This window comes from Heloderma suspectum, chromosome 5 (assembly GCF_057233095.1).
Source record: "Heloderma suspectum isolate Gila_16-S chromosome 5, 16-S_ref, whole genome shotgun sequence".
Taxonomy (NCBI): Eukaryota; Metazoa; Chordata; class Lepidosauria; order Squamata; family Helodermatidae; genus Heloderma; species Heloderma suspectum.
Window position 1 is genome coordinate 4,951,456 of NC_139462.1, and position 21,100 is coordinate 4,972,555.

At 47.9% G+C, this 21,100-nt stretch overlaps 1 protein-coding gene across 1 annotated transcript in view; it reads right to left on the minus strand.

The window, feature by feature from the left end:
* Positions 1-21,100, minus strand: part of SPEF1 (sperm flagellar and cilia associated 1) — a 36,514-nt gene that overhangs the window by 13,551 nt on the left and 1,863 nt on the right. Inside the window, exons 2-7 of the mRNA XM_084855255.1 lie at positions 20,574-20,634; positions 16,889-16,952; positions 14,680-15,413; positions 7,368-7,431; positions 4,040-4,967; positions 204-315 (exon numbers count right to left, since the gene is read on the minus strand). Of these exons, the coding sequence (XP_084711381.1) occupies positions 204-315; positions 4,040-4,151 (224 nt within the window). The 5' untranslated portion in view covers positions 4,152-4,967; positions 7,368-7,431; positions 14,680-15,413; positions 16,889-16,952; positions 20,574-20,634. The remainder of the gene's footprint in view (positions 1-203; positions 316-4,039; positions 4,968-7,367; positions 7,432-14,679; positions 15,414-16,888; positions 16,953-20,573; positions 20,635-21,100) is intronic.

Sequence of the window (21,100 nt, forward strand, 5' to 3'; positions counted from 1 at the left end):
ACATAGAAAAAGGGATCACGCAAGGAAATATCAAACTTCAAACATCAATTTTAGGATCCAATATTTATTTACCACTCTGATTGCAACCCTCCCAAAACGGGTGCATAAATTCTGGCAAGGAAATCTGAAGTTGCGTGTTCCAGTTCAAAACTTGCAATCTTGAAATGGATTTTGAATTCAGAATTCATCTCAGTGATACTGACCTGTTGAGATGTCCCCAGTTGGAGAGTTTCTGTTGAGTAGAATTAGCTGGAGCATAATTGTGCATTTCCACCATTTTTGGAAAGTAAAACTTCACCACTTCGGCCACCAAAACTGGGTGGGAAATAAAAGGGAGAAGTGGGTGTAGTGGGAGCTGGTGGTGCCCCAAAGGATGGTAGTGTCCCAAAGCCCCCCTTTGATCCCTCCCACAAACTCCCCTCCGCTCTACCCAGAAGCCAGGTTTCAAACAGGTTTCATCTGGTCTGGTCTGACACAATCATAGCAGAATCCACAAAATGGATTCTTATGCATCCCCCCCACCCAAGGAGATGTATCACCCAAAAAGAAGACATAGGTTTGCATCAAATTTGCTAGTTTATATGCATAGATGCAAATTTACAAATAATTACTATAATTTAAATATACTGTATTTCTATGTCATTATAGTGGGGGAGACTGTGTCTTGCTCAGCCTGCTGTACAGACACAAACTCTTGATGGGAAACGTCAACCCCCCCGCCCCCCCTTCTCTTCATATGGTTCTTTGTTGTTTTTAAGCCTAGGCAGCCCTTTGGATAGAGGAGAGCTTCAAATAAAAGACGGTACTCTGTAAAGTAGGACCCATGGCCACCCCGGGCACGTTGCTCAGTGGCAGAGCTCCTTCTTTGCATGTGAAAGATCCCAGGTCCGATCATGGCAGCTCCAAATAAAAAGACCTCAGGCAGTGGTGCTGGAAACCCCCTGTAGAGCCACCACCACTCCGTGTTGACAGCACTGGACGGGATGGACCCATGGTCTGGCTCATTACAAAGCAGTTTGATGTGAACCTTCTCTGGCATGCCTGCTATTTCCACACCAGTCTGAGTGTGCATGAATTAGACGTCTACCCATGTGGTTCAACTTCCTGACCATGCAAGCCACAGACCTCCCAAGGGCCCAGATGTTTGAGTGGCTTGTAAACATGCCAGGAAGTTGAACCTTGTGGGCTTGTGGGCCCAAGTGCCATTTCTTGAGCCCAGGATGAACCTGTAACATCCCCCCCCCCACTGGACCCCAATCCTAGACCATGCATACGATCTGAAAGAAACGTTTCAGGTTTGATTCTGAAATACATCTTCTACTTTTTTGAAATTACAACATGGCCCACAGTGGGGCTTTCCTACCATACCCCCCTATCACCTCACCCTACTTTGTAAATGTCTTACAAACTTGCCAACTATTCTGCAACTTTTGGGTTGTTCCTAATAAAGGTGTCCCGTCAATGTTTGGATTTAAAAAAAATTCTAATGAACTGACACAGCTGCAAACATTTTATAAATAAACCAATTCACTTTAAGCCTTTATTTTTCTGGCCTTTTTGATTGGAAGATCATGACATATCTCCCTAAAGTCAATTTCCTTAGGAAATTCACAGTAGATAGACAAAACAGTTAAATGGCTTAGGATGCAACCCTATGCAGGTTTAGACAGAAAAAAGTCCTACAACTTCCAGCATGCCCCAGCTAGCCATGCTGGCTGGGGCATGCTGGGAGTTGCAGGACTTTTTCTGTCTAAAGATGCACACAATTGTGCCCTTAACTGTTTTTTCCCATAGCAAAACAACTACAATTTTTGATGAGCACTAGCTTGCTCCTACAGTCAAAGTCACAATCGCTTTCAGCTCATGCCACAGTCATTAGCAGTGTGCAAAAATCTGTAGGCCTATGCGCACTTAACTGGAAAATGAGTCTGTGAACTAAACATTTACTCACATATATTTGGGGTCTGTAAATCCTACCAGCAACACTGGCTCCCATCGTCCCTGGGACAGTCCTTGATTATTATGGTGCTTTGTACCTCACTCCTGCCTATGCACAAGGAACTCTGGACTGGTAGTTCTTGAGAGAGCATATAGGAAACACACACACCTCTCCCTCCCTCTCAAACTTCACATCTCGGTTTAACTGCACAAGCACACTCTCTCTGTTCTAGAGAGGGTCCTGAGCCAGGAACTCCCTGTCCAGAAGTTGCTTCTTCTGATCTAACACTGCTTCTGATTGGCTCCAGCAAATGTCACAAGATCTGGACATCAAGGTACATAGATATACTAACTATGTACATACATCAACTATGGAATTCACTTTCTCAAGATGTAGTGATGGCTACCAACTTGGATAGCTTAAAAAAGCGGTTAGACAAATACCCAGAGGAGAAGGCTATCAGTGGCTTGAGGGCTCTGTGCTACCTCCAGTACCAAAGGCAGTGAGCCTATGTACACCAGTTGCTAGTTTTGTGCCACAAATCCCAAGTTTAGCAGATGCCGTCTGAATCAGCTAAAGAGGGGAGATATTGAAGGAGTAAAAAAATAGCAAGAGGAGGAGGAGGTAAAAGTGGGCAAGACATCTTATTTATTTCTATATCTAACTCAGCTGGTGATGGGATACAGGATACCGCTTCTACCTTATCCCTCCCTATCTCTGACTGCCAAAAGCCAGTCTGAATAAACATGTCTTACCCAGCTACATCTTATGTTGAGGATACCCCAAATATAAACCCTCTCTTTCTCTAAATATACAAATCTGCTTTATACAAAGGCAGACCACTGGTCCATCTAGGCCACTATTGCCTGGTCTGACTAGCAGCAGCTCTCCAGGATTTCAGGCAGATCGAGGTTGCTCCTAGGCCTGCAGTCAGATCTATTTAGGACAGGATGTGTGGGAACTGGCCCCAAGCCCTCCCTCATGCAAAGTGGATCCCCCTGCCATGCCCCCTGTCACTTTCTCCCTCTTGCAAATATCGTTTAGCTACCTCCTGAACAAATGTTGGATTTGGTTCCCCAAGAAATCAAAACAACCTTTACTCCAGCAAACAACAGGAAGCTTGTGGTTTTAAGAGCAGAACATGGAAAGGGTGTGGCTGTGTCAAACTATTTGGTGCCTAGAGGGACTGTCACACATCTCTCTAAAGGTCATGGCTAAATGGGGTTTTGAACCTGGTCCTCCCTGGTCCTAGTCCAACGCTCTAACCATCGCGCCATGTTGGCTCTCCGTTTTGTCATTTCTTCCACACAGGGGGAGCAACTGTGGTAGGTCTGGGGGCCATTTTTGACCCCTGAATCTCCCTCCGTGGGCCATAGTCCAACTTTTCTTTACAGAAACGGCAGGTTGCCACCAAAAATGAGCAACAATTCTCTACAGCGCTAAAACTGCCATTTTGGGGGTTAATATTTTTGCCCGCCACTGGATTAGGAAGGGGGGGCTGCACCGGGGAGGGGGGCAATGGGGGCCACATGTGCCCTGCAGGCCATGTGTCACCCACCCCTGCTTCAACAACTGCACAACAGGCAGACACTCCGCTGGGCCGACGCTTCCCCATCTCCACGCTGGAAGACCGGCACCAGCTGAATTTCCGTCCACAACACAGCTGCTAAGGGCACAAAAGCCGCGCGAAACGGGGGGAGGCCGCGGCAGCTGAGCAAAGGGCTGGATGCGCCTGACCTCGGGAGCGGGGCCGGGCCCGGGCCCGCCCTGGCTGGCACCGGGGCGGGGCGCCGCCCGGGAAGCAGGCTTCCCTACGGACGGTCCCGCGGGCCCCTTCAGCCCATGGCCCCGTGCGATCTGCGGCGCCCAGTTCGCCCGGCCCGCTGCTCAGGCGGTCGTTTGTTTGCCCGGGGGGCGGAGCGCGGGGGCTGGCGTGCTCCGGTCCGGGGGTCACGAAGGGGCGGCCGCGAGCGCCGCTCTCGCACGCGCAGCAGGGGGCGGCGCGCAGCCTGCGCTCGCCGGCGCGCGAGGCCGACCAGCAGCCCGGCGCCGAGGGCTCGCGGCCTGGCAGGGGCGCCGCCAGGGCCCGGCCCGGCGCACCTCCGTCGCTGAAGTCGCGGGCGATGTTCCGCTTGGGGCGGGAGAGCGGGACGCCGTCCACCCAGCGGTACAGGCCGCTCAGGCTCTCCTCGTCCAGCCCTGCGCGGGCCATGCTGCGGCGGGGCGGCCTACTCGCCCCCGCGGGCCGGCTGCGCGGCCGCTCCGGCTCCCTCCCGGCCGGCGGCGCTGGGCGCGGCCATGTTGTTTGCCGCGGCAGCCGTGGCAACCGCGGCCCTGGGGTAGTTCTTCGAGCGCCGCGACAGCGCGTCGCTAGGCAGCGGGCGCCTCTGAGCCGCGCAGGCCCCGGCCGGGGCGGGCGGCCTCCTGCGGCAGCGCGGGGCCTGCGCCGCGCCCATGCGCGCGAGCAAACGAGGCTGCCCGGGACTCGAAAGTACGCCGGCCTGCGCCCGTGCTTCGCCACAAGCGCGATCGTCGGCTAATGCGCGCGAGCGGAGGCCGGCAAGGCCGCCGACAGCCTTGGAAGGTAGCGCCCCTCGCAGCACGGAGATGCGCGTTCCCACCTACTCGCGCCTGCAGAAGAGCAGCGGGCTGGTTGAGAAATGGGCAGTCCCGGCAAAGGCGGCTTCCGGGGGGTTTTGCCCTGCCCTGCCCTGGCCTGCCCTGGCAGGGCCTCCATGCCTTTAAAAAGCTGCAGTCGGGCAGAAATAATAGGTACATTATTGTCACTTTGCCGACTCATTAAGCGCTTACGGCTTGGCTCAGCATCCTGCAAAGAATGAAACAGAGAGGTCTCTGCCGGAATGGCTTGCAGACTGAGAGAGATGGCACAAGAGGAGGGGCAGGCAGGGGAGCGAGGAGGGAAATTCACCAGGTGACGTTTTCCCCTGCATACCAGAGCGGTGATCTGGAAAGCTGTACTGCTTGAACCTCTGCCCGTCTTCCTGCTTTTTAAAAGCACAGGAGCCTGCTAGAAAAAAGAAAACCAGGACTCCTATAGATAAACTTATGGGGAATGGATGGAGATGGAGAGATTATGAGGTAAAGGAAGGATGCAGGTGTGAGACAGAAAAGTGGGGCCATTAAAATTAAGGACCAGAGGCTTGACGTTTATGTGGAGTGTAATGGGGTTACTGCAAAGAAAAGTGGCACCAGGATCGTCACATGGGGTATGGTCTACTCGTTCTCGGTGAGCTTTGCTGCGTGACCCCATTGCCTGAGCTACAAGAGTCTGCAACCTTCATGATGCCCCTGACCTCCTTGGGGTTTCTGTGAAAGATGAAAACGTGCTGTTTGGGCTCTTTGCTAGACTTGGGGGCCCTGGCAAATTTTGAACACATAAAAGTGACCTTACAATACTGGGCCATACAGCTGATCTCTCTAGCCCATAATTGACTACTTCGACTGGTGGCGGCTCTCTGGCAATCCAGGCAGAAAGAGGCTGTTCAGTCCAAGCAGAAAAGAGGCCTTTCACAGCCCTACGACCCAAGAGCCTGTTCACTGGGGATGTTGCTGGGGACTGAACCTTCCTGCTTGGAAAACACACCCTCCCACGTTGCCCTGTGGCCTGGTTGACTACCGTCTCCAGCCAGACCTGTGCCAGTCTCATCCAAGTGGCATGGGTTTGTGTGGCGGGGTGGGGTGGGGTAGGAGCGTAATCACTAACTACATCATGCAATTTTGTGAACTGGAATGGTTTGCATGATGTAATTGGCCATCACAGAACCACATTCCATTCCCAGCCTCCCAGTTCACAAAATATTTAGTTTAAGCGCCCAGGAATGCAATGCATTGTCCCCCTTCCTGTGGCCTGGGAAAGCATGCAACCTCAAGGGAAGACTGAGGAGCGCAAGCAATGGGAAATGGATGCACACTTTGTGTGTGTGCACAATGCCAGAGAACGGGATGGCTGTCCCAAAATTCTTTAACTAGAATACTTGCAATTCCCCTGACACCACCAGATGGCAGGAGAGACCGCTCTGTGACATGAGCCTGGCTGGCCTAGGGATGTACGAAAGGTACTTACCTTTCCACGGATTATGCTGATGCTGGGGGGGAGGCGTTCCGTCCCTCCTCCCGGAATCCTGGCTGGGGGGGGAGATGCTCCGTTCCTCCCCCCCAGAATCCTGGCCGGCCGGCTCCGCTCCGCAGGGATTCTGCAGAGCTGCCGGCCGGCTCCGCCAGCAGCCGGACATCCGGCCGCTGGCTAGCAGGGACGCAAATGGCGGCAGCCATAGCTGCCACCGTTTGCGTCCCTGCAGTCAGCTGTGATAGGCTACGTAAATGTTTACATAGCCTATCACGGCTGATAAAAAACAAAAAAAACAAAAACGCGCGTACGCAAATGGCGGCGGCCATGGCCGCCGCCATTTGTGTACGCGCGTTTTTGTTTTTTTTTTAAAGTCAGCCATGATAGGCTACGTAAATCTTTATGTAGCCTATCACTTTTTTTAAAAAAAAACTGGAAATGGCGGTGGCGGCAGCTGGTCGGAAGACTGGCCGCCGCCAGGAAGATCCGCTCCAGGTAAGTCTCGTCCCGGGGGGGGGGGGGTTGGAGACCGTTCCGCCACCGATTTTGGGGGGCCGAATGCGCTGGCATTTGGCCTCCCCGAGATCCGTGGCGGAATTCTCTGACATCCCTAGCCTGGCCTGGCCTGGTTTGCCAGGGTGGGACCGGAAGAGAGAAGCATCTTTGCAAATAGGGTCTTGCAGATCTAGTTTTCAGGGCTTCTGTCCCTTGACCAACCGCACATCAAACATGTAGGAGGTCAACAGGTTCAACTTTCCCAAGCACTAGACCAGGGGTGGGCAACTTGTGGCCCTCCACATGTTTTGGTCTACAGCGCTCATCAGCCTGGTCAGCATAGCCAATGGTGAGGGATTGTGGAGGTTGTAGGCCAAAACATCTGGAGGGTCACATGTGGCCCACCCCCCTGCACTAGATCTCCCAGCCAGGGAAAGGCTATGCCTGTTGGATTTTCTGAGCAGTGCCATCATTTCTAATTTCAGAGCAGGGCCAGGTACCTCCTCCTCAGTACATGGAGAGATTTTTCTTCCCGTCTCCTAACACTAGAACATGGGTCTGAGAGGGTTCTCAGTGAAACAGACCGGAAAGAGATTCAGGACAGACAAAAGGAAGAATTTCTCCACACAACACAAGCATTCAGTTGTGGAATATCATAACACCGTCAGTAACTTAGGTGATGGGCAGTAGCTTAGGGAGCTTCAAAAGGAGATTGCTTAGGCAAATTAATGGAGGAAGAGGAGGAGGAGAGGTTAGGTCTATTAGCAATAGCTTTTAGTCACATGATGGGACTAAAATCCCAACTTCAAGTATAGCCTGATGGGATCTGAGCTGGCGGTGACCAACCAGGAAAGAGATCTTGGGGTTGTGGTGGACAGCTCAATGAAGATGTCAACCCACTGTGCAGCCGCTGTAAAAAAGGAAAACTCCATGTTAGGCATAATTAGAAAGGAATTGAGAAAAAAACTGCCCACATCATACTGCCCCTATACAAGTGTATAGTGTTACCACACTTGGAATACTGTGTACAGTTCTGGTCACTACACCTAAAAAAGGACATTGTAGAGCTGGAAAAAGTGCAGAAAAAGTCAACTCAAATTATCAAGGGTCTGGAGCATCTCCCCTATGAGAGAAGGCTGCAACAGCTGGGATTGTTTAGCTTGGAAAAAGGGTAAGAGGGAAACATGACAGAGGTATAAAGAATTATGCATGGCATGAAGAAAGTGTATAGGAAGATGTTTTCCTCCCTCTCTCAAAATACTAGAACCTGGGGTCATCCCATGAAGCTGAATGGTGGAGATTCAGGACAGATAAAAGGAAGTACTTCTTCACACAGCACAGAGTTAAACTATGGAATTTCTTTGCTACCACAGATGTAGTGATGGCCACCAATTTGGATGGCTTCAAAATGGGGTAGTTAAGACACATTCCTAGAGGAGAAGGCTATCAATGGCTACTAGTCTTGATGGCTGTGTGCTACCGCCAGTACCAGAGGCAGTGAGTCTATGTACACCAGTTGCTGGGGAACATGGGTAGGATGGTGCTGTTGGGCTCATGCCCTGCTTGTGGATTCCTGGTCGACAGCTGGTTGGCCACTGTGTGAACAGAATGCTGGACGAGATGGACCGTTGGTCTGACCCAGCAGGGCGCTTATGCTCTTCTGATGCACCGGGGCAGAGGGTGTTGCTGGGCATCCTGGAAGCGTCTAGCTGTCCACTGTGGAATGGGATGCTGCACTTGTTGGACCTTTGGTTTGATCCTGCTAAACAGGACAACCCTATTAATTTCTCACTATCAGGCAGCTGGGAAGAGGCAGACTAGTCAGGTGGGGCATGGCAACCCTTTGATTTCATTGCCCACATGGGAGGGCTTAGTAGACCAGCCTTCCCCGACCTGGTGCCCTCCATATGTGTTGGGCTGCAACTCCCATCATCCCCAGCCAGCATGGCCATGGGGTAATGTATTGGCTCCAGGAGCGTAGCCAAGTCGTTTGTAGTGTCAGAGGGGCCTAGAGATCCATAATGCTTGCTTATGTTCATTATTGGTGCAATTCCCTTGCTCGTAGGTCTCTGAGCATGTTGAGATGAGCAAAAGGCCGATATCAAGATCTGCCTGGGAAGCAAAGTTTGTTTATCTTAGGTGGCTGTGCTTGAGAACCAAACACTTCTAGCCTATGCTGGGAATGAACGCGAGGGGTGCTTGCTAGTGTCGTGCTGCCTCATTGCTAACATGTAAGGTATAAAACCCATTGTACCCAGTGGCTCGTGGTTCAGAGAAGCTGTCTGATCCAACCATTGGGTATGCCTGTGTGCTGTAAGTTACTCCAAAAACTATCTCCTTGTAAATAAACCTGGGTCTGATTTATCACTATCTTGGCACCTCTAAATCGAGAGGTCGATGCCCACGGCCAGGGCAACACAGCTGGGAGTTGCCATCCAGCACATTTGGAGAGTACGAGGTTGGGGGAGGCTGCAGGAGAAAGTTAAGCAGGAAGCTTCCTTTTGATGCTCCATGTGAACGCAACGTGGCACGGTAGAGAATAATAAGGCAGCAGTTCTTCTGAGATTTGGGGATGTCTACAAGTTTAAATCAGTTTCCAAACCATGGATCTGCCAAAGTCTGTAGCCTAGGAGCTCTTACAACTCTGGTGCTTTGAAAGGGGTTCAGCTCTCCAATAAGATACCCCCAGTACCTGAAACAACAATTCTCTGGGTGGAGGAACCAGGACAACTGAACCGGTTTTAAACCAGTTCACATTTGTAATGCAGATATAATGTCCCTGTGATATTTTGCCCTAAGCATCAGGCTCATGATAGAGGTGCAAATGAAATGGTGATGCGGGAAGGGGTAGGGGGGCTTTTTTTCTTTTTAAAGTCACATAAGTGTTTATCACAGACAATGCTTGCCAGATATTTTTAGCTTTTGAAAGATGAATGTGTCATAGGACCTGGACTGGGAAATCTGGTTGCTGTTGATGAAAAGCTTCCCGTGGAATGCCAGCCAGAAATAGCCTAGAAACTCCCTGATTGCAAAAGACATTTTGGATAACTATGTGTCCTGGAATGAGATTTTGTACATGGGAGTCAAAATTTTAATTGTTTTCGGTGTTCACATTACAGCCACACACCCACCCAATACCTTTTGTGACGGCCCTATTTTAGAAGGCTCCTGAGGTGGACATGATTTGATTAAAATTGTTGGGGGAGGGAGTCAGGAAGTGGGGCCCATGATTTAATGATCCCCCCCCCCATGCACTGTCTGCATTGTCATTCATGGCGTGGCTTTTGTTGTTATGATGACACGCTTATGCTACATCTAGAACCTCAGCAGGTCCAGGCTGGTCTCAGGCTGGGAGAACTCCATGTGGGCTCCCCTGAGCTCCCTGGAGGACGGTCAGGTTACAAACCTAAGAACTAAATAGACTGAACTGGGAAGAAGGATAAACCGGCAATATTGTAAGGTTGGCCTTGGCACTCTGCCTGAGCCCTTTCCGTTTGGAGCTGGAGGGGAAATCGTGCCTGCCTCCTGAACGTTTGAAGAAGTGTCTTCTTCTCACATAGCTTCCCAAGATTGGCCCTAGATGTGTCCAAGAATTATTAGCCAGCATCAGACTGGGGAGCCAAGGGACAGATGGAATCCATTTTGCAGCCACCTTAAACTTCCTCATCAGAAACTAACAGCCAAAAGGGCAATCAAGGCCAGAGGTTTTGGCAGCTGTGATCAGTGGGGCCTTCTCTGCCTGCCTCCCTATGTTTGCTGAGCAGGGTGTCAACCCAGCTACATTTCAGATTAGGGCATATCTGAGGTTAATTCCACCCTCCTCAGAAGAATTTCCTCCTTGCCTGTGGTAGTCTGATAAGGTGATGGAGAGGGGTGTGTGATGGTCCCCCTTTGGTGTCACATCCACAAGAAATGAAAACACCCAGAAGAGATTGCACTCATCTGGAACCCTGTCTGGGCAGGTGAGTGGCGGGTGCAGGGGTGGTGGTATTTTGTTATTTATTTATATTTTATTTGTAAATTTATGAGTTGCCCCCAAGATAACTTGCAGGTAAAACTTCCAACAACTTAAAAACTTAAAACTTTTAAAAATTTAAAACTTTAGAACAAGTTCAAAACTTTAAAAACAATTTGAAATTTTAAGAACTATTTGAAATTTTCAAAACAATTTGAAATTTTAAGAACTATTTGAAATTTTCAAAACAATCTGAAACTTCAAAAACAATTTAAAATCTTTAAAACAGCATGAACAGCAGAAAACAGTAGAAACTGAGAGTGGGGATTCTGAATGGGGGAGCCATAGGCAGGGAAAGAGTGAAGCACTCCCATATTGCTACTCACCGCTACATCCCTCCCTCCCACAAACACTAACAGTGCAACCCTATATATGACTTCTATGTCCTATTGAATTCAATGGGACTTACTCAATGGGACTAAATGGTCCTAGAATTGGGGCCTAGGATTGCAACCTAAACTGCTTTTCTTCAACATTTTAACAGAGGCAGGGCTCCGTTTCATGCATTTGTGTGCAATGTGTAGCTTACTTCACAGGGCTGTTGCAAATACAAAATGATGGGGAGGGGAAAGCCAAGTATGACTGCCCCATGCCTGCAAACTCCTTGGAAGAAGGGTAAGATACAAAGGTGATAAATATCACATTAGAATCATAGAATAGTAGGGTTGGAAGGGGCCTACAAGGCCATCGAGTCCAACCCCCTGCTCAGTGCAGGAATCCAAATCAGAGCATCCCTGACAGCTGGCTGTCCAGCCTCGTCTTGAACGCCTCCAGTGTGGGAGAGCTCACCACCTCCCTAGGTCATGGGTTCCATTGTCATATTGCTCTAACAGTCAGGAAGTTTCACCTGATGTTCAGCCGGAATCTGGCTTCCTGTCACTTGAGCCCATTATTCCATGTCCTGCACTCTGGGACGATTGAGAAGAGATCCTGGCCTTCCTCTCTGTGACCTTTCAAGTACTTGAAGAGCGCTATCCTATCTCCCGTCAGACTTCTGTTCTCAAGGCTAAACACACCCAGTTCTTTCAGTCTCTCCTCACAGGGCTTTGTTTCCAGTCTCCTGATCATCTTTGTTGCCCTCCTCTGAACCCTCTCCAGTTTGTCTATATCCTTCTTAAAATGTGGTGCCCAGAACTGGACACAGTACTCCAGATGAGTCCTAACCAGTGCTGAGTAGAGGGGAACTAGTACTTCCCAGGATTTGGAAGCTATGCTTCTATTAATGCAGCCCAAAAGAGCATTTGCCTTTTTGGCAGCGCATCACATTGTTGGCTCATCTTCAGTTTGTGATCGACAACAATTCCAAGATCCTTCTTGCTTGTAGTGTTGTTGAGCCATGTATCGCCCCTCTTGTAACTGTGCATTTGGTTTCTTTTTCCTAGGTGTAGAACTTCGCATTTATCCCTATTAAATTTTATTCTGTTGTTTTCTGCCAGCGCTCCAGTCTATCAAGGTACTTTGAATTTTGTTTCTGTCTTCCAGGGTATTAGCTATCCTGCCCAATTTTGTGTCATCTGCAAATCTGATCAGCATTCCCTGCACCTCCTCATCTAAGTCTTTTATAAAAATGTTGAAGAGCAGTGGGCCCAGGACTGAGCCCTGTGGTACCCTGCTCCTTACCTCTCCTCAGTTTGAGAAGATCCCATTGATAAGCACTCTTTGAGTCCGATTCTGTAGCCAACTGTGGATCCTCCAGATTAGTTAAATAATTAGGTGTTCCTTGACCATATGCCTATCGATCTCAAGCTGCAATCCTGCCCCTTCAGCCTGCATTTCGCCTTTGCCAGGGGGGTCATAGACCCTCTTTTGGGAGAAGACTGAGCCAAAGTAGGAATTGAGCACATCTGCCTGTTCTTTGTCACCTGCTATCATTTTGCCATCCTTATTTAATAGCTGAACCACCATTTCTTTCCTCTGTCTTTTACTATGCACGTAGCTGAAGAAAGCCTTTTTGTTGCTTTTAGTATCCCTCGCTAACCTCAGCTCGTTCTCAGCTTTAGCCTTCCTGACGCCATCCCTGCAATTGTGTGCTACCTGCCTGTACGCTTCCTTTGTTGCTTGGCCTTCCTTCCATTTCCTATATGTGTCCTCTTTTGTTTTCAGGTCATCTCTAAGCTTTTTGTGAAGCCATACTGGCTTCTTCTGTTGTCTTCCACCTTTTCTTCTTGTTGGAATTGTTTGTAATTGTGCCTTGAGAATTTCCTTTTTTAAAAGCTCTTGCTCATCTTGGACTCCTTTTCTCGTTAGAGTCGCTTGCCATGGGACCTTACTTATCTTTGCTCTGAGCTTATTAAAATCAGCTTTCCTAAAATCCAGGGTATGCGTTTGACTACACTCGGCTTTTGCTTCCCTTAGAACCAAGAACTCAAGTACAACATGGTCGCTTTCCCCCAGAGTTCCTGTAACTGCTACTTGATCCACTGAGTCATCTCTGTTGGTTAGGATGAAGTCAAGGATAGCCGATCCTCTAGTTCCTTCCTCTACTTTCTGTAGGAGGAAGTTATCCGCCACACAAGTCAGGAATTTCCTGGATGGGCCACGTTTTGTAGATGTTTTGCATTATCTTGCTTCCTTCCTTCAGAAAGCTGTTGTTTTTTTTAAGGCTTGACCACCCTTTGCACCTTCAAAGATGCCCTAAAATGAATGGCATAATATATGATCTCCGATGACCAACTCCATTGCAACTGACAGCAGCAGACCACCATGGCTTCAGGTGGGGAGGGCTCTTTCCCAGCCTTTCTACCCCAAACCCTTTTAATGGGAGATGCTGATGGGAATGGAACCTGCCTCTTCTGCATGCAGTGTATATGCTCTGCTACATAGCTGCCCCTGTAAGGCTGCGGAGAGGTAGGAAACCTGTCTCCCAGCTTATAAGCCACTACAGGAGATGGAACCTTGTTTTTTTCACACAGGTGGCTACATCAGAGCCTTCTCTGTTATGGCACCCCATTTAAGCAATGCCCTTCCCATACTGAACAACAAGCACCAACCTTTCAATTGTTTCGGTGCCAGGTCAAAACATTTCTGCTTGCCTGGCTTTTTTAAGTTGGTCAGTCTGTCCTACTGCATTTTTGCTGTCTTTTAATTCTGTTTTATCATTGTATTTTGTTTTTATCACATTTTGTGGTTTGGGGACCATTTTAGTTATATTTATTGCTCACCGCTCTGATATTGTTTGATTTACTAGGATATAACTATCCTAGTAAATAATAAATAAATAAAATTAATCAGGCCCCTGGTGCTGGGCCTCTGTGTCTCTTCCCCTTCCCTCGCTGCTCCTCCTGCAACCTTTCTTTGCTCTCATTGCCCATAGCACTGGCCCAAACCCACAGCTCCAATTCATCCTACTTCTTCCAGCAGCCACTGCAAAACAGTAGGTTGATGGGACAATCAGGTGATGTTGCCCCCTTCCCTAAACCAGCACAAGTACATCAGGGGATTTGTCTCACCACTGTATTGAATAATGTTGCAACAGAACCTTTATTTTGGCCTCTTCTGCATCTCCCACCCCAAAGAGGTTAGAGCTGGTGGGCAGGTCCAGATGGGTTGCAATCCATGGTTTCATTCGCAGGCAACCCTCCACCCCCCCCCCCCGCCAATTCTTGCTTAGCGTGTGGTGTAACTAGGGGACTGGAAGTTTTATTAGCTTCCATCAAAGAGATTAAAATGAAAAGCACACACTGGGATTCATTATCGTTAAAGGCAAACAGTCCATTTTCCTCCCCTGCCCCACCTTCATTTTATCATGTCACTTTAGCATCATTTCCCCTGGACCTGCAGATTTCTGCTGAAAAAAGCTTTCTATCAGCTTGAAACATTTTTACAAGACCTAAATTGTGCCTCAATAAGTGCTTTAATGCAAACCAAGTAACTGCCTGGTGTTTTTTTCAAAACAGATTAAAAACAAATGAAAAGAAAGAGGCCTTTCAGGTGAATTGTGCCTTCTCTGCCCATGTGGCTATGTCATACCCATTAATGTGGATGACACAGAGCAGGATGCACCCTCCAGAAAAAGCACTTCAGCCCACCCCCAATGCCTGGGGCTTACAGCAGAAGAGCATTCTGCTGCTACCCAATGATTGGGTAGTGCTAGGCGCCCTTTGCCTGGAAGCATCCGGAAGATATTGAGGAGATGGGAGTTACCTGCTACAAGGGTATGATGATGGGATCAGCTTCCACCTGCTCAGTTGGTAGCAGCTCCAGACATAATTGGGTGCGGAGAGCGTGCGTGTGCGCGTGTGGGGTTCTTCTCCCATTCTGGCTTGGTGGCAAGCAGTGGTGGCTTCCCCCAACCTGGTGCCTCCCAGATGGGTTGGACTGCAATTCCCATCGTCCTCAGCCAGCATGGCCAATAGTGGTAAAACAGAAAGGGGAGATAGAGTTGAATGTCACATGCATTCTTCTTTCACTGGCACTGAACTCCCCAGTTGTTCTCCTGCTGTCCTAATGCAGGAACCCGGGGCCATCCCATGAAGCTTAATGGTGGGGGATTCAGGACAGATTTTTTTTTTTTTAAAAAAGAAGTATACAGCACAGAGTTAAACTATGGAATTCGCTACCACAGCAAGTAGTGATGGCCACCAGTTTGGATGGCTTTAAAAGGGGGTTAGACAAATGCCTGGAGAAGGCTCTCAATGGCTACTAGTCCTGATGGCTACATATTACCTTGGATGCAGAACACTTCTGTATGCCAGGTGCTAGTGAAAATGATCAGGAGGGTGCTCTTGTGCTCATGTCCAGTTGTGGGCTTCCCAATGGGGCAGCTGGTCGGCCACTGTGGGAACAGAATGTTGGACCAGATGATCCGTAGTCTGATCCAGCAGGGCTCTTCCGATGTTCTTAAGCCCATCCCTTGGTGCCATCCTTTCTCAGCCAGCCTGTTTTGTAGAAGGCCAAGAGTTTTAATCAGCCTACTAAGAGTCTAGTAATTTGCCTTTCCTTGCTGGCCATGGAGGTGGGGGCTTCCGCTCCTGTGTTGCTGGCATGGAAACATAGGCTACTAGCCGCTTTGCAGGCTAGTGACATCCGTGGGCTTATTTGGAAGGCCGGGTTAGAGAGTTTTGCTGAGAACAGGGAGACCTGGGGGCAAATCCCTACAACAGTAACACTCACTGGGTGGCCTTAGGTAAGTCCCTTATCCCTTAGCCTAACCTACCTCAGAAGGTTGTTGTAAGGGAAAAAAAATGGGTGGGGATGAACCATGAATGATGCCTTGAACTCCTTGGAGAAAGGGTGGGATAAAAATGCAATGAATGAATGTAGATTGCTTTATTGCAGAATAAATAAGCAGTTATTGAAGGGCAGCATTAGGAAAATGCTTTGCCATTGAGGGGCTGCTTGTTATAGAGACAGAGGGATGGAGACGGGAGTACTAGATGCTGGCCAAGAGACCGGGTGCCTAAAAGAAGGGTCTAGAGCAACCTCCCCAAACCTGGTGCTTTCCAGATGTGATGGACTGCAACTCCATCATTCCCACCAGCAGCTTTCTCCAAGTTGGTGCTCTCCAGATGCTGCTAGGAATGATGCAACCCTAAGGGGACACACAGGGGTCACAAAGCAGAGGGATGGGGTGGGCCTGAGTTTCACAGGTTGAGCTGAACTAACTCACCAATTCTTTGGCTGTGGAGAAGAGGCTGCCAGGAGCCAACTGTGCCACCGTTTTTCACAGCATTATTCGTGGCATCTTCTCCTAGATACAGCAAAGAATCTTTGGATGCCCACCGCTTGGATGGGGTGGCCCAAGCCTTTGGAATGGCAAAATGCCTGGGCAGAATGTGAACCACTGCTCTTCTTCTGTAATCTGGCTAGGAGGAGGATAACAGGACCAGCTGCTCCAAAACTCATGTCAATTTGTATTTATTTTTCCACTGATTGCCCAGAGCCCTGACGCATTAGAGATGCAACCAAAGAATGATCTAATCATGGATTTGTCATGCAGAGATGCGAGTCCTGGCTGCTGAGTGATCTGGCTGGAGCCAGTGCTTTCTTCATGTTAAGGTTAGCTGGTGATAATGGTGTTTCTGACATCTTTTTTCCATGGGGGGTTGTATACACTCACTCCCCACGCACCCTTTTTAAAGGGAATGCTAATGCCCTTGAGACGTGGTGGCAAACAGATAATTACACCTCTGGATTCAGTTTAGAGATACCTATTTACCACCCCTCCTTGCCAAGGTTAATTTGCACCGTGATGGAGTCATTCTCAAAGCACTTAAATATATTCGACCTTTCAACTTTGCTGGCCTAAACCAGTAGCCACAGCTCCAAGCATGAAGCCAAATTTAAACTCTCAGTCATCACTAGATTTTAAACAATAATGCTTTTAAAAAAATGTGGGTTAAGGATATATTACCTGGATTTCCCATGTCCTTTTATAACCTAAGTTGATTCTGTGGGCCTGGAAACCTTCTGGAAACCTTAGGAAGAAAACGTAACTGTTTTTCCACCCAGCTTGGTATTTAAAAAAATTAATCCCCCCACCCCAAGTTTCTTCTTTCACTGTAATGGCATATCTAGCTTAAAACAAATGAACACAATATCATCTTCACTCTGCTCAGTTTGAAGGTTGCACTATAGACATATAAATGCAGATTTCATATTTAGGACTGTGGTTAGAAAATGCAAACATGTTAAGTAGTAGGAAGCTTTTCTGATGAAGGAGGAAGAAGGCAGAAAGCAGAAATTTCCTGAGTTCTTGGGAGCCCCACAAAAGCTACGGTGAAATGTCACCTTTAACCTTTAACCAGAATCAGCGGTGATCACTCATCTGGTCTACATATTTCTGCCCTATGGAGGAAGCTAGTTTCAGGTATGGCCTTTTAACAGGATTTCAGTATGAATTCTTCTTTTGTTTTTTTAGTTGTTTCATCCATCATTTATTCTTTACTCCCAAAAACTAATGTTTTATGAAAGTTCCAAGGCTCAAGAACAGGAGTCCTTTTCCACACTTAGGCTCTGAAATAGACTGATGGTTCTTTTGATAAACTGAATGAAAAAGTTAATCAGTTTCAGCAGTTAACCCCTCCATTCATTATTGGGATAGAAGCTAATTTCCCATCTTGGGCACAGACCATTTTTGGAGCAACCAAAGGGTTTTGTGTGAATCATCATCTTGAAAGGAATTAAAAACAAACAAACAGTTAGAAGCACCCAGATTTTAACCTCTGAGACATTACTTGAGATATAACTTGTGCCAGGAAAAAAATCTGCATGATTCTCTCTCGTTCCTTACTTATTAAAAGCTCTGTTGGAAATCCAATTAAAAATATGCAAAACATACTTATCTAAGGGTTTGACCTTCCTTTTCTCTATGTGGCAACCTTTTATTTCTTATGTTAACAAAGTTTCTTCTCCCATGCAACCACTTCCCTTCCCACAAATCATTTTGGGATACCTAGCTGTATTTTGCTTCCTATTCTTAACTGTTGTAAAAGAAAAGCTCTCGCCATCATTTCTGATTTTATGATAATTTGTCATTGTGACCTTGTAGTTTGTTATTGGTAACGCAATAAGGTAGTTCAAAACTGCTCATGACTGGGGGCAAGCTAAAGTGAAAAGATACATTTTCAAATAAAAGCCTAAAGCACACCAACATTGAGGCCTGACATATCACAGGGGAGAGATCATTCCATAATAAGTGTGTGCGTGCATACATATGTATATGATTTTTCTGTTTTTCTCCTGATCTCACCCTTTCTGACTCTCTCCTATTCTCTAAGCCTCTCCATCTTTTCTCTTTTTTCTTAAAATATTTTTTCATTTATTTTTCAATAAACATAACAAAACAAACTTGAAACCCGAGCGCAATAAGTCATTGTTGGCCTTGTAGGCCCCTTCCAACCCTACTATTCTATGATTATTTCTGAATATGTCTGTACATGATCTAAACATCTTTCCCTTCTTTTAAAACTGGGCTGGGCCGCCTGCTGTCCCTGGGCCCTTAGCCTAATTTCAAAAGCTCTCTGCACGTGATCAGTTTGGACTGCTGGCAAGAGTGACCTGGCCTTACCCAGGTAGCCTGCTGGGCAGGGGGAGAGAAGGGGGTGTCAGGGTGAGAAAGGGGATCAAGCAGCACCTGCCAGATTTCCCCTAAGGGAATGCAGCCCTGCACAGAAGAAAGGTTCCCCCAGCAGACTTAAAATGTACAAACAGGAACACTAGGATGACAGAGCTCAAAGCTGGTGCAATCCGCTATCAGTCTAGCGGCCAGTTTGTGGCTATGACTAGCCAGTTGAATAAGGTGCCTTATTCAGTGTCAGGCCCTTGGTCCATCTGGTCCAGCATTGTCAACACTGACTGGCAGCAACAGCGCTCCAGGTTTTCAGGCAGGATTCTTTCCCAGGGTACAAAGCAGGTGCTCTCCCCCTTCTCTCCCCTCTGCTCTATTGTCTGTCTCTCTGTCTTGAATTTTGAAATGTTTTGAAATTAAGTGGCTCCAAAACAGCAGCCTCTCCCTCACCCATGGAATGTTATATTCCCTCAATGAGCTGTTTGAAATTCAACCCTGAATGTAGCACCTGAGGGCGTTCTCCATAACTCAATTAAACCAGCTTAATTGCATTTCACAACTGTTTTCATTTTTAAGCTGATAGCACCAAATCTGTGCATAGAAGGAAGAGCTTGGCGGAGTTCAACCGCTAAACAACATAAGATATTTCACAATGCAATTAAAGAATGAAAAGGGCATCGTAATTTTTTCCCCCTAGGAATGGTTCAACTCTTTTTCTTTAGGAAAGACCCCATGAGGCTTGCTAGCTTGATTTTTTTAAGGGCCATGGTTTCCAGCTGCTGGGATTTCTACCAAAACTGCATGTGGAAAAAATGGGCTGCTTCAGGTCGTCTGCTACTCTGGTCCCATGAGACTGGCACTGCTGTCTGCACCTTTGCAAGCCTGTTGTTGTTGTTGTTGTTGTTGTTATTATTATTATTTAATTTCTATACCGCCCAATAACTGAAGCTCTCTGGGTGGTTCACAAAAATTAAAACCAAACAGTACACAATAAAACAATATAAAATATATAGAACATTAAAACCACAATATAACAATACAACCACAATAAAACCTAGCAGCAGTGCAGGAATTTAAAATATACATTTAAAACAGCAAAGCTAAAAGTCAAGAAAGCTAAAATGCCTGGGAAAATAAAAAGGTCTTCACCTGGCGCCAAAAGGAATACAATGTAGGTGCCAGGCGAACCTCACTAGGGAGCTCATTCCACAGCCGGGGTGCCACAGCAGAAAAAGCCCTCCTCCTAGTAGCCACCCGCCTCACTTCCTTTGGCAGGGGCTCACGGAGAAGGGCCGCTGACGATGATCTTAAGGTCCGGGCAGGTGCATATGGGAGGAGGCGATCCTTCAGGTAACCTGGCCCCAAGCCGTTAAGGGCTTTAAATGTTAATACCAGCACTTTGAATCGGGCCCAGAAATGGACCGGCAGCCAGTGCAGCTGAAAAAGTACTGGCATAATATAAGCTCACTGGCCAGTCCCTGATAACAGTCTTGCTGCCCTATTTTGGACCAGCTGAAGTTACTGGACCATTTTCAAAGGCAGCCCCACGTATAACGCATTGCAGTAATCTAGACAAGAACTTATCAGAGCATGGATAACTGTTGCTAGGCTGTCTCTGTCCAGATAAGGGCATAGTTGGTATACCAGCTTAGGCTGGTATAATATTATACCAAAATATTATTTGCAACATGATTAGATACTGATCCATCTGGCCCTTTAGCTACTAGGTGGCTGGTGGGAGTTGTAGTCCCAAAAAGCAGTTGCCTGTCCCTGTCCTAGGGTGTTGGCTGTGGAGCTAGTAGGCCCAGGTGCAAAGCAACTCAAGCTGCTGTTCCAGAGGGCACCAATATTTTTAATGGATTTAGCAGTGAAGCATCATGTGATATAAGAGGTGCTCAGCAACACAAAGGATAGTTGGGGGTGGGGGGAGAGAAATGCCGTTTTAGCGCATAGCACATGCTTTGAGCAGCATAATGTCTGAGCCCAGCCCTGCCTGAGAGTGATACAAGGTCCACTTCTGCTGACTTGCCTCCGTTTCCTGTTTGTAAGCTGGGCACAACTGTGGCTTCACCAGAAGCAAAACTTAAGTCCTATATAATGAATGAGAAGCATGTATTAAAGCCGGTCCCCAAGCCTCCATTAAGCTCTAGTCTGTGTGGCCAAGCAATGGAAACCAGAGTGGAGAGCCTGCACATAGCAAGCAAGGTCGGATCTCAGGTGCCCCCACTCCCATTAAGGTTTTGACACAGCTGGGGGGGGGGGCTACCCTTGGCCACAGATACTGGGCTTACCAGGGGCAGGAATCCCCACCCCAGTATGGTGCCTCATGTTTTCTTCCAGATCAAGTCATGGGACCTCCTAAGGTTGAGTACTGTTCTAGTTAATAAAGATGGGGAGAAGGAGATCCCATTGGGGAGGTCTCCAGCACAAGCCCTGCTGCAGGGAACGGCAACATGGGTCCTCTTGTGCAGCTTTCAGCCATTCCTGTGCGACTTGTGTAAGAGACTTTCTAGTGGATTGGGCCCAATGTTTGCTATCCCCTGGACTTCCAGGAGG